General features: G+C 36.1%; 1 protein-coding gene across 9 annotated transcripts in view; it reads right to left on the bottom strand.

The window, feature by feature from the left end:
• Window positions 1-373: 373 nt before the first annotated feature.
• Window positions 374-12,546, bottom strand: part of LOC106050709 (adenosine deaminase AGSA-like) — a 69,263-nt gene continuing 57,090 nt past the window's right edge. For 7 of the 9 annotated variants that reach the window (XM_056034811.1, XM_056034810.1, XM_056034807.1 and 4 more), the window contains exons 7-13: window positions 11,843-11,918; window positions 9,288-9,409; window positions 8,315-8,508; window positions 6,939-7,093; window positions 5,643-5,845; window positions 5,035-5,136; window positions 375-572 (exon numbers count right to left, since the gene is read on the bottom strand). In XM_056034811.1, the coding sequence (XP_055890786.1) occupies window positions 440-572; window positions 5,035-5,136; window positions 5,643-5,845; window positions 6,939-7,093; window positions 8,315-8,508; window positions 9,288-9,409; window positions 11,843-11,918 (985 nt within the window). In that variant the 3' untranslated portion in view covers window positions 375-439. Of the gene's footprint in view, window positions 573-4,784; window positions 5,137-5,642; window positions 5,846-6,938; window positions 7,094-8,314; window positions 8,509-9,287; window positions 9,410-11,842; window positions 11,919-12,546 lie in introns of those variants that run through there. The other 2 variants (XM_056034806.1, XM_056034814.1) reach the window with 2 other exon arrangements.

Raw genomic sequence — 12,546 nt, 5'->3', positions numbered from 1 at the left:
ATTGATTCATTGATCATGAAATATCTTAAACTATCGTACAGATCCTCATGAAATTTCTTACACAGGTTCCTTTTACCTTCTAGATGATCACTAAGAACTGGTTTTGACAGATTTGCAACCTAACGACTGCTATTGATAAAAAAACACAAGCTTTTATTTTATTTTCGATATTTCCCCCAAAAGGCCGCAATCTACAAATAAAGAATGTATCCTTATTTTTAATATGCCTTTCGTCATTTCCACTTCCTTTTAGACGCGGTCTAAATAAAAGAAAAACAATCTTAATGGCATTATTACATTAGTTTGTAACACTGTCAAAATACAAAAACAACTAAATTCTTATACTATTGAAAATCTCGATTTATTGTCATTTCGTTACATTCAAAGGAGTTACAAATACAATGTCGGTTAATAAAAACAAATTGATATTCATTTGTGTTTAGCGAGAACAAAATACATAGATAAATGTGGTAAAGGGGAACAGGAATGTGTACGTAAGACTTTTTGTTGTTGTTGCTTGTAAAGTTAACGGTCCCAAAACTTGAGAGGGTCTTTTCATATCAAGTCCAAATCTATGTTGGAGAAATTACAATGCGCAAGTTAAAAAAAAATGAGAGCAAAAAAGAGAGAGAAAGAGAGAGAGAAAGAGAAAAGGAAAGAGAGGGAAGATCGTGAAATTTCATTGTAACTTATAGGCTACACTAATTCACGGTTAAAAAGAGTATCTTGGGTTGATCGTTAAAATGTGGCTCGTATATAAAAATAAAAAAATAGAATGAAAATAAATGGGTGTTCCATAATAAACCAATATAAAGCCTGGTTATAATCATACGGATAGGCCGGTGTGTACTGCCAGTATATAATATAGATTATTGTTTTCTATGTTAAGACATCTTTAATGTTGCATTTATCCTGCAAGGATCGTATCAATTAATGGTTACATTATTTTGGCGAAATTTGTTTATTTATTTTTGGTCTTTTAATTATTTTTATAAAAGTAAAATTTTCTTGATATCGAAAATATTTAATAATTTGTTTCTACTAGTTTCTACTAGTTTACTCTAACATGACAGATAGAGAGTTATGTTCCCTTTGCTGCTATTTAGGTTAGCTTGGAAACTTAGCGATATTTTAAAAAAATTTTTTATTTTTTTTTAGTAAAAATTGGACTAAGTTTATATTGAAACATTTCATGACATACTATATCTGAGTTAGATCCACTGGCGGATCCGGGGGGGGGGGCGGTAGGGGCGATCGCCCCCCCCCCCCCCCACTCGGCAGACCCCCCCCCCTGAAGGGGGGGGGCAGGACGAATTATAGTATAGAATTCACACAATTTGTATGCGAATTTATTACTTATGTTAATAATATATACTAATTATTTATATTTCAACCTATTCTTAGATTATTTCGCCCCCCCCCTTTCTAGTATTTTGGCCGATTTGGTAGGGTCGGGAGGGGGCGATGGCATCAATCCGCCCCCCCCCCCCCCCACCATCAACTTTCGAGTGGGGGGGGGGCGGTCCTATTTATCTGTAGAAATCACAGCTAGCTAACAGAATCAATTAAATATCTATATGATTAAAACTTGTTATTGGTATTTTAACCGGTCTTTATATAATTTCGTTCACCTGTTGGCCGATTGGAAAGGGAAGAGCAAATACCTCCACCGCCCTTCCCATCTAAACCCTTTGAGTGGGGGGGGGGCGGTCCTACTTTTATGGAGAAATCATAGTATGTGAACAAAATTAGTCGAATATCTATATAATATAAACAGGTGGAAGTGCGATACATGCAATCCCCTTCCCCCCATCGGACAAATCAATACTTTTTCTTTTTGTATTATAGTAAGAAATTACAAAATTACAAAAATCTGTCGCTAATATAATTTATATATGCTATAAAGTAAATTCTTATATCGAGTCGCCCAACCCCTATTCTTTAATGCAAAATGCAATCAATAGCAGAAATTATAAAAAGGAGCGAGAATTAATCGTTTTCATTTTACCGCCCTTCCCCTTTCCAGACAGAGTTTGTGTAATTTGACATGAATTTATCATAACTATTTTAAGAAAGACTTTGCTTTGGAAAAGTTATAATTCAAACGAAATTTTTCAATATAACAGTCACGGTTGAGATGAGTTCAAAAGCCAGATAATCTTTTCCTAGTCGACTTTTTCCAACCTTTACTCTATCTCATATTTTTCTAGTTAAATAAATTTAGGACTATAACTCACAATTTATGCTTACATTTTATTGAATATTATTAATCGAATTTTTTTTTTCGGCGGCGATCTTCAAAACCTTAATCTAAATATGTGGGGTATCTAATCTTTTCAAAGAACAAATCGGTTTTATTTGCAATGTATTAAGGGACTATAAATTCATATTAGAATATTTTTCTCATTATTCAAAAGGCACTTTATAATAGAATGAATAATGAGCTGCAGGTCAGGAGAATGCGTTACTGCAGTGAAGAATGCCAGAAAATGCTTTTAGCGTTGAGGCTTCGCCCCGAACCTCACTGACGAATAATAAGCTGTAGATGTCAGGAGAATGCGTTTCTGCGGTGAGAAATGCAAGAAAACGCTTTTGATACTTTACTCACGTCCTTCAAACAATAAGAAAATAAACAAATACGTCCTAATTCCTTCCTACGACCTGTATTTCAATACAATGATTGCAATAGGTAACCATTTAAGAGATGTTGCACGTTTTAACTAAATCGAAAACAAAAACAAAATGAATAAATTAATAGAGAACAAAATTCTAATGAAGATTTATTTCATTTAGCTCTTCAACTGACTTCAACACAGACATTGACACAAGGAAACCTAGTGGTGACTAAGGGAACACTGGTTTATATTTTCGGTTGGCCGTCTAGCTCTGGGTATATCAATAAGTGCATATTTTCTTTCTATGTATTATGTGAATTTCTGAAAGTCGTAACCTGATTGCTGCTAGAGACACATTCAACAAATGTTCACATTTTAATAGCGCCGCTTTCATCTATTTTGATGACGTCATTTACATTGATTTTATTTGTGTGCACTAGGAGATCTCCCCTTGTCGCTTCGTCATACTTTTTTATGACGTATATTGTCTTGGCTCGTCTGGTGCATTCACCACAAGTTGTTAGACTGAAGCAAGCTATATTTTGTTCAGCTTTTCAATTTCTCCTTGGATCTGATATTGAATAGCCTTATCGTTGTCCTTGTTAGATATTCTTAAAGGATTATCTTGTGTTTAAGGTGAGTTTTTATTTCATATTGTAAAGTTATTTTTTATTTGGATTCGATCATATTAATATTTTTAGCGGCCCCCGAAAGGGGAAAAGACGCTATTAGCTTTGTGCGAAATGTCTGTCCGTCTGTCCGTCCGTCCCGTTTAGATCTCGTAAACTAGAAAAGATATTGAAAATCCGACATCACAATATTTTAGACCATTCAAAGTTCTGATGCAACGGCTACTTTTTTTTTTCTGAAAGCGAAAATGCTAATTTTTAAAATCAGTTATGTAAGCAGTTTTTTTAAGAGAAAAAGCTAATTAGTATGCATTATAATTTAGACCAAAATTAAAACGAATAGTAATCTTATAAACTTCATTTTTTTAAACCTTTTTTCTATTCAAAAATCTTGAGGATTCGAATAAGAGATTAAACCTCTTCACAATATTTATATTATTTATAGACCAGGAGAGGCTCGGTAAAGCGCTTAGCTTCCGAACCGAGGGTCCCTGGTTCGAATCCTTGGGCGCCTCTGAGTCCACCCAGCTCTAATGGGTACCTGACATTAGTTGGGGAAAAGTAAAGGCGGTTGGTCGTTGTGCTGGCTACATGACACCCTCGTTAACCGTAGGCCACAAAAACAGATGAACTTTACATCATCTGCCCTATAGACCACAAGGTCTGAAAGGGGAACTAGTTAGGCCAGGTTCACATCTAACTTTGCATTCACTGGCACCTATCCTTTGATCTGCTGCACCATTGGGGCACTACGCATGATCTGTCAACCTTCTTTCTCCATTCTTATCTCTCATTTGTCTTTGATATAATTTCATTCGGATGTTCTTTCTGAAAATATTGAAGCCTGCCTGGGTGGACCACTTCGGGGGCCGATTTTAAGTTTGTGTTTCCACAATCTTTTATTTGTCTTTCTTTAAGGCTTTCGTATCAGGGCTGAAGTTCTCAGTGTCAGGTTTCAGTCTGAGGTTTCAGGAGTGAAATCGCAAGTCTTAGTTTTAGGTTATAGGACTGAGGTTTTCATCTCAGGTTTTCTGTCTGATGTTTCAAGTTTGAGGTTCGAGTCTGAGGTTCCAGATTCCAGATTGCGGACCTGGGCGGTGCTTTGTGAAGTTGTGAGCGTTGATGTTACTATGAACTTATTGATTATTGATCGTCGTTGAGCAGTATCTTGGCTGGAAGATAGATCCACTTGTATGGCCAGTTGTTGTCTTGACATATTGTTGTGAACAATATTACTGAACATTATAAGTTAAGGTGATTATCCGTATATTTAAATACTAATTAAGTATTTATTGTAATCCTATTACAAGTATTGAATTTTCACATCATATTATATATATTTATATTTGATTATCATATCATTGATCATATATTATTTTCATTGTACAAATATTAGATTAAATTCATATTTTGATTTAAATCACCATACACCTCGTTTATTAGTTTTTGCACAACTGGGTGTGTATGGTGAGGCTGTCAGGCTGAATTCGGGGAAATTAGTAATATATGTTATAAAGTAATTATAACACACACACACACATTTGTAATTCACATTGCTTTTAATAACTAAACACATTAATACTTAATAATTTCATACAACAAAGACCTGACAGACGCATGACATTCACATCGACCGATCTTGCTGCCGTTTAAATGTGAGATGATACAATAAACCTAGATCTAGATGTATTAACTGTAATTCCTTGAACGAACATAATCAAAATGAAAACTTGTAAATATACTGAAAACACAAAATTATGTGTTCAAACTATTCATACCACTTTTCTTACTTAAGACTATATTTTGTTATCACAGCATCAATAAACTCGTCCCAGCGAAACTGCCATATGTCGTAGGCCTCTGCTTTCTCCTCAGACGTCATGGTGCTGTAGCTGTAGAGTTAAACAACAATAGAAGCACAGCATTAAAGAAGTACAACTGAGTATTACTTGGCAACAGAAGGGGGAGATAAAATGAACCTATTTGTCAAAGTACATTTTAAGCTGTTAACTTTATTCTCTCATTCTTTCCGATAATCAAATTATATTCAGGTATATACGAAACAATAATAAAAAAAAGACTAAAGTCGATTAATATTCCTGCAATGGAGTGTGTGTGTGTGTGTATGTGTGTGTTCTATGGTGAAGGTGAGAAGAAGCTTAGCGATTGGTTGGTGTCTATGCAATGTGGACGATGCAACATAGGTGGCACTGTCGTAAGCTGTCTAGGCTAGACAAGCCCAGACTGTCAAAGTGAAAAGACATGTTTTTCGTAGTGAGTTAAGTTTAAGTAACGAATTCAGTTCGAGGTCACACCAGAACCTTTGTTGAGAAAGTATTCAAATACAAGCCTGTTCTTCCACAATAATACACCCAACATAAAGAGTAAGAAATCTTACGTGATTGAGTTGATAGCCAGCTGTTTCAGGAGCCTAAGGTCATCGTGGACTGCACCGAGAGCCATGAAGGTCATATAGAAGTCGTGGGATAGTGGAGTAGACAGCCACACTGGTGGGTCATCAGAGCTGATGACCACTGGGGCGCCGTTAGCAATCAGGTAAGCACCAGGGTGATTACGGAGGTCATTGATAAGACCCAAGACCTGGTAAAAAGTAATTTATGACTTTGAGTTTTCTCCAAATAAAAGAAGAATACTGAATGAAATAATGTTTCAAAGCCAATAACTGTTCTATCCAAATTATTCTATGTGGCTAATGGATTAAAACGCTTTTAAGTCAAATTCTTTATCTTAAAAATGTTAAGATTATGGAAAGTAAAGATAAATTACAGTTGACTCTTCATAGCCCGATGTCTGCGGGACTGTAGGATGTCTGCTAACATAAAGCGAGATCGTATATGTCATCATACAGGTTTAATTTTATTTGACGGTATGTTTGGGGCTTTCATGTTTATTACTTAGGCAACCATTTGTGATACATTTTTATAGTTCTACTCCAGTTTAGAAAACAAGTTCCCCTTTCAGGCCTTGCGATTTATAGGGCAGATGTAGTAAAAGTTATCTGTTTCTGTGACCCAACATTAACGAGGTGCCATGTGGCCAGCACAATGACCAACTGCATTTACTTTTCCTTAACTAATGTCAGAACCCATTACAGCTGGGTGGACTTAGAGGCGCCCAAAGATCCCGAAATTTAAAATCCAAGTCGTCACCAGGATTCGATTCCGGCACCTCGGACTGGAAAACAAGCGCTTCACCGCCTCAGCCACAGCCCTACTTTACTTCAATAGCTTTTATTTGAAAAATATTTTAAAGATCCTTTTAGTGACATGCCTACAAATGGCAAAGCTTTGGCAAAGAAGCGTATCTGAAAGAAATTAACATCTGAACAAAAGTAGATCAATGTTTACATTTTCCACAGGATCCTTTAACTTGTACTATAATTCGTAATATAGCATGTGAACTAACTTGCTATATAAATTTTGATATCACAATGTGAACTAACTTGCTATATAAATTTTGATATCACAATGTGAACTAACTTGCTATATAATATGGTGATATATCACTAAAACAAAAGTTTGCGAGTTATTCAGAGCGCATAATATTTGAAAACAACGGTTTTATCAGGGGGAAGCAAAATATGTAGGTCACAGTTGGGTCTGTCTAGATTTCTTCGTAAGTCTCTTTGCTTGTTCCCGCGTGCATCAAGTTTGCGTGTAGTCTACCTCAGTACCTGGTTTGAGATTGGGTTCAGCTCCACGGCGATTTGATTCTTTAACACGGCCTGCATGACCTTCGGGTGGTGATACACTGCGTAGCCGTGACCAATACGAGTAGCGTTCATTAGCACTGAGTCCACCAAGTTAAAATCTACCCACTGAGTCCAGTCTGTAACAGAAACAAGGGTCAAGGTTATTTTCTGAAGTTAACATATACGTTCCATTGATTTGTTCAAGACATTAGGACATCAATTGGATTCTGAACATTTTTTCGCAATTAAAAAAAAAATGTATTTATTCTTTTTTTTTCCTACAATTTAAATTGTTTTTTTTTATTCTAAATGATTTTTTTTTAGCAATAGTGAAAATTGAAAAACAAAAAAGAATATTAGCGAAAAACTAGAATAGTTAAAATATTAAGTTTGAAAAAAAAAAATAAAGCACCATTTTAAATGTGAAGTCATAAAATTCTAAATATTTCAAGACCCCAGAAAATGACATTTTAAAGTTACCCAGATCAAGTTAAAGCAAGAAATGCAACTTGATGCCTATTTTGATTTTGAAAATCACAAAATTCACTTGAAAAATCAATGATAAAAAATGTTTGTGTTATACTTTGACTCCAACTTTAAAACTTCTATGGTAGAGTTGAGGAAGTGATCCTACCAATGGAAATAAGATGCAACAGAAAGATCTTAGGTGTCACAACACCGAATCACATATAAACAGATAAGAAACCGGATCTATATAGCTCTTGGACTCATGATGACTTGCTGACTTAAACTGAAACTCTTGGCCCCATCACAAAGTCCTCAGTGCTCGCAAAGACCTTCCTTCAGATAACAGTAGCAGGAAAAAGATATAGAGGAAGACAGAAAAAACGATGGGAAGACAACATCAAAGAATGGACAGGCCTGTCAGTGAGTGAAGTTCTATCCAAGGCAAAGGACAGAGAGGAATGGATAAAGACGGTTGACAGATCCTGTGTGGTGCCCCAATGGTCCAACAGATTAAGGGATAGGTGAAGGTGAGGAGAATCACTTCAAAAGCTTCTTCAAAAACATGTACGCCCTTGTGTCAAAGTGATGTGCTCAATTCTCATTTTGTTGGAAATACAAAATCTTTTTATAGGGATATGATTAGGATTACGTCAGACATGTCACTCTGAATGTAGATCCTTCACATAAACATAAAGTCTGAATCAGACAAAATGACGTAAGCAATAAAAATATCAATAGTTACTATCACGTATGCCCATCAAACGAAAACTTCAATCGCAGGAATGAAGATTTTACCTGCTGTTTATTCATCTTTTTGTTGCGGCGACAGATTGTGTAATACAATTGTGAGACTCTCTTACCTCTTTCAAACAACCTGTTGAAGACCTTACCTGTTTCTCCGGAGTGAAAGAAGAATGGAGCACGTGACTGGCCATCCTCTTCACTTAATAGTTCATTGGCAAACTCGACGGTCCAGTGGGTGTTGTCCTCCTGTTGGAGCAGGTCGAACCCTTTGATCAGGTCAGGGTACTTTTTCATCAACGCCACCGTTTTCTTGATGTTATCAGCTTGGGATGACGCCCCCCTGAAAACATTTGTTGACAAATTTGTGAAACAAAACGCTCTAATAATTGGCGCTATGTCGTGATTATAACAATATGTAATGCAGTGGTAAATATTTGAGAGGAGGAAAAAGTAACAGATGCAAAGTTTTAGGACCAGCTTAGACAGAATGTTTGTTTTCAACAGATCGTTAGTGGGAACCTTATCATTTGAGTCTTAAGAAGCGTAGTCTGAACTCGACATTCTATAATCTGGTTATGAGGGTCATTGCCCGCCGACCTTCACACTTGGTTTTCTCTGGAGCCTTCAACAGCTCCAGGCCTACTCCTGCATGCTCGACTGGGGCAAAGCTTTGCTGGTTGGTGTTTGGTAAGGCCCTGTTTGACTTTGCACTTTCATCTAATATACTGAGAGCATGTCATGGAAACTAGAAGAGGAGGGTGACATTTAAAACTCAGTTCAACTCTGACGGTATCAGAGAGGATCTTCTGTTGAACTGACTCGTTGATTAAAACCCATCCACATGAATGAATGGTTGAGTTTAAACTTGCCCAGGTCGCAGAGTTTTAGTCTGCGGTTTTCGTGGGACAGCATTTCAATCACTCAAGACATCACTTGGAAATTGATAATATGGTTAAATTGGGCATAGTTGAAGCATTTTGACCTATCAGCGGGTTGTTTTAGTTACAGTTATGATTTTAAAAAATACAAAACTTTACGTAAATGAAAATTTAAAGTGCAACACATTCAGAGTTATATACTTTTGGAATCTCGTTATCTGACAATTTCAAAGCTATTTACCTGCGTCCAGCTATAATAATTTTGACGCCTATAAAATCTGGATGCTCCGATTTGAATTGGTTCACAATGTCTAGTACTAGCTCCAAATAAGCTTCGGTAGCGTCATTCCCATTAGCGTCAGACTAAAGATATGAAAGATATCAATTCCTTTAGATCATTACAAACATTAGCTATCTATCTAATATGTTTTTTTTTGACATGTCTAGATCTAGACTCTTTATGTTGTCTGTTGTATTTATGTGTATTTTTCTGTTGTGTTGTCTTTATATGCGAAACGAGTCCTTGTAATCACAACAAATTTCCGTAAGGATCAATAAAGCAGTCTTAGTCTTAGTCTTAGTCTTAGATCTTTATTGACATGTCTAGATCTAGATCTTTATTGACATGTCTAGATCTAGATCTTTATTGACATGTCTAGATCTAGATCTTTGTTGACATGTCTAGATCTAGATCTTTGTTGACATGTCTAGATCTAGATCTTTGTTGTTTCTAACTTTGAAGTTGTTGTTTTTTTACGTTTCAATTTGTCTATAAGTTTTTGGCTGCAATCCATAAATAGTTTGTGCAATTTTATTTCATTTTTAGCGGCTCCGGTAAGGGGAAAAGCCGCTATTAGGTTTGTGCAAAATGTCCGTTTAACTAGGCCGTGTGACGTAAAGGATTTTTTTTTCCTTTGACGTCATATGGAATGAATTCTTTAAATGAAATGTTAATAAGAACTCGGTGCACTAATGTTTATTAAATCTCGCAAACATTCCCTACTAAGGTTTTGAGTTTTAAACCCCCTACTTGGGGTTTTTGCAGTTAACCCCCCCCTCTTCTATAAAACAAAACAAAACAAAAATGCAAACGAAAATCCCCTAATTCCAAGAGCACAGTTAAGGGAGATTTTGATTTAAAAACCCCCTCCAAAATTTACGATAAACCCCCTCTTCAGTATAAAAAAAAAGTTAATTACGCACTCAAAATGTTATGAGCGTAGCTAAATGGGTTTTGACTTAGTTTTTAGTTTAAACCCTACTTCAGCGGGGTTTGAAGGTAAAAAAAATACCTCTTTAATAATAAAAACAAAGCAAATTATTCACTCAAAATGTTTTAAGGTGTAGTCAAAGGGGTTTTGAGTTTAAACTCCCCTCCAGTGGAGTTTGAAGTTAAAAAGTACCTCTTCAATATAAATAAAAGCAAATTACTCACACTAAAATCTATGAACGCAGCCAAAGGGGTTTTGAGTTTAAACCCCCATTCAGAGGGGTTTTAATGCTAAAAATACCTCTTCAATATAAAAAAAAAGCAAATTACACACTAAAATTATTTGAGCATAGCCAATCCATTCGGGGGTTTTGAGTTTAAACCCCTCTTCTACAGATGGCGTTTGTTTAAAGTTTAAAACCCCTCCAGATGGTTTTGAGTTTAAGATCCCCCTACAGAGCATTTTGAGGTGGAAAACCCCCAACAGATGATTTTGACGATAAAACTTCTCTTTTCGATATAAAATCTAAATCAAACTACAGTCACTTAATTCCAAGAGCGTATTCAAGAGTGGTTACAGACCACTAGATCTAGAATCTATAATGATTTTAATTAGAATATAAATCTAGATTTATTGTAAAAAAAATATAGATTTAGTGTTAAAAATCTAGATTTAGTGTTTAAAAAATCTAGATCTAGTAGAAAAAATCTAGATTAGAAAAAATCCTTTAGCCTACGTAAAACGACTAAAATGTTTGTTTGTTTTACATGTTTCGGATGTTCCTTCAGAGTTGAAGATAATTACTTCCTAGTCCAAACCTCCCGCAGGACGCGGGGGATGGGAGCGGGCAGGGTTTGAACCCTGGACCGTCGATAAATCCGATCTACAGTCCAGCGTGCAAACCACACGACCAGGTCCCAGGTTTATAGATGCTCGCTGTCATCCCCGTCGTTCAGCGGTAGGTTTGATTAATATTTATGATTTATATTATCTTTAAATTAGAAGGAAAATCCGAAACTTGTAAAATATTTAACAGAAAAAAACATTTTTCTAACGCCAAATGAGTCTTTAAAACATAATAACTTTGACAATCAAAGCAAAATCACGTTTTGAATAATCCTTGCAAATAGGTGGTCCTTAAGGGATCTGACGGGGGCCGCCTCTGAGTTTGTGTGATAACACAAACTCTCTTTGTAATCTTGTTAGAAATAATATTTATAGATATTTATAAAATATACTCATATGTAAATACGAGAATGGTTTAGTAAAGAACCCGAATTTCCAAATGAAGATCTCAGGGTACCAGTGAAGGCTGTGATTTGTACATTAAAGCATATTAATAAACACAACTGTATGTACTCTTAGACCGAGTTTCTCTTGACCACATGATGACTACTACCTTGTGTATTTTTACGAGAACAATTGTTTTATAAGGCCTCAGAACTGACCTACGACGTTACAGGTCGCGATGCCAGATGAGCTGTTGGTATAAACTGCCCACAGGTTGCGCGTCGCTTGTCAATGTTGAGGCCTACTGTAACGATAGTCTCGATTTCTATTTGTCGTTCATGATGGAGTTACGTACCTTAGTTCCCGTTTTCATCTCGATGTACTGGACACCATCGTCGTAAAACTCTCGAATCCCTCGCTCCAAGTAGCTCCTGTAAATAAGGACAACATGATGTGCACATACAACAGCGACAACATCTATGAATGAATCGAACTTCTAAGCCTTTTTCTCCTTACGTTTGTATTAAGATGTGGTCAAGTTAAATCTTGAATTTAAATACATTTCTTAAGTGGCCAAGCGTTTTATTTAGCATCAAATGCTCCACAAGTAGAACCCTCCCGCTATGTGAAATTCTTTTCATTTCCGTTCACCAGACATTGATTAAATAACGATCAACTATTCATTCTTAACTGTTCTTAAAAATAAACTGTGATCAAGCAACATTCGACCCCACTAAGGGACGGCTAGAATTAGAGGGTTTGTTCCGAGCCCACAACACGTGACCAGCCTGTCATTCGCCAATGAACCTTGAGGTCCAAAGCGTTCGTAGACACAAAGAAAAGTACTTTTTTAGCGGCCCCGTAAGGGGAAAAGCGCTATTAGGTTTGTGCAAAATATCCGTCTGTCCGTCTGTCACACTAAGATCTCAAAAACTAGAAGAGAATTGAAAAATATTATTTCACCATGCGATGCGGCGTGCAAACTTTAGGTGCAACGGCTATTTTTGGTTTTCTAAAAGCCAACCGTTTAGTTTATTAAATTAATAATGCAAGCGATTT

Source organism: Biomphalaria glabrata, chromosome 7 (genome assembly GCF_947242115.1).
Source record: "Biomphalaria glabrata chromosome 7, xgBioGlab47.1, whole genome shotgun sequence".
In the NCBI taxonomy this organism is placed as follows: Eukaryota; Metazoa; Mollusca; class Gastropoda; family Planorbidae; genus Biomphalaria; species Biomphalaria glabrata.
The sequence above is the reverse complement of the archived record's forward strand: the minus strand, read 5'-3'. Positions and strand labels throughout refer to the sequence as shown.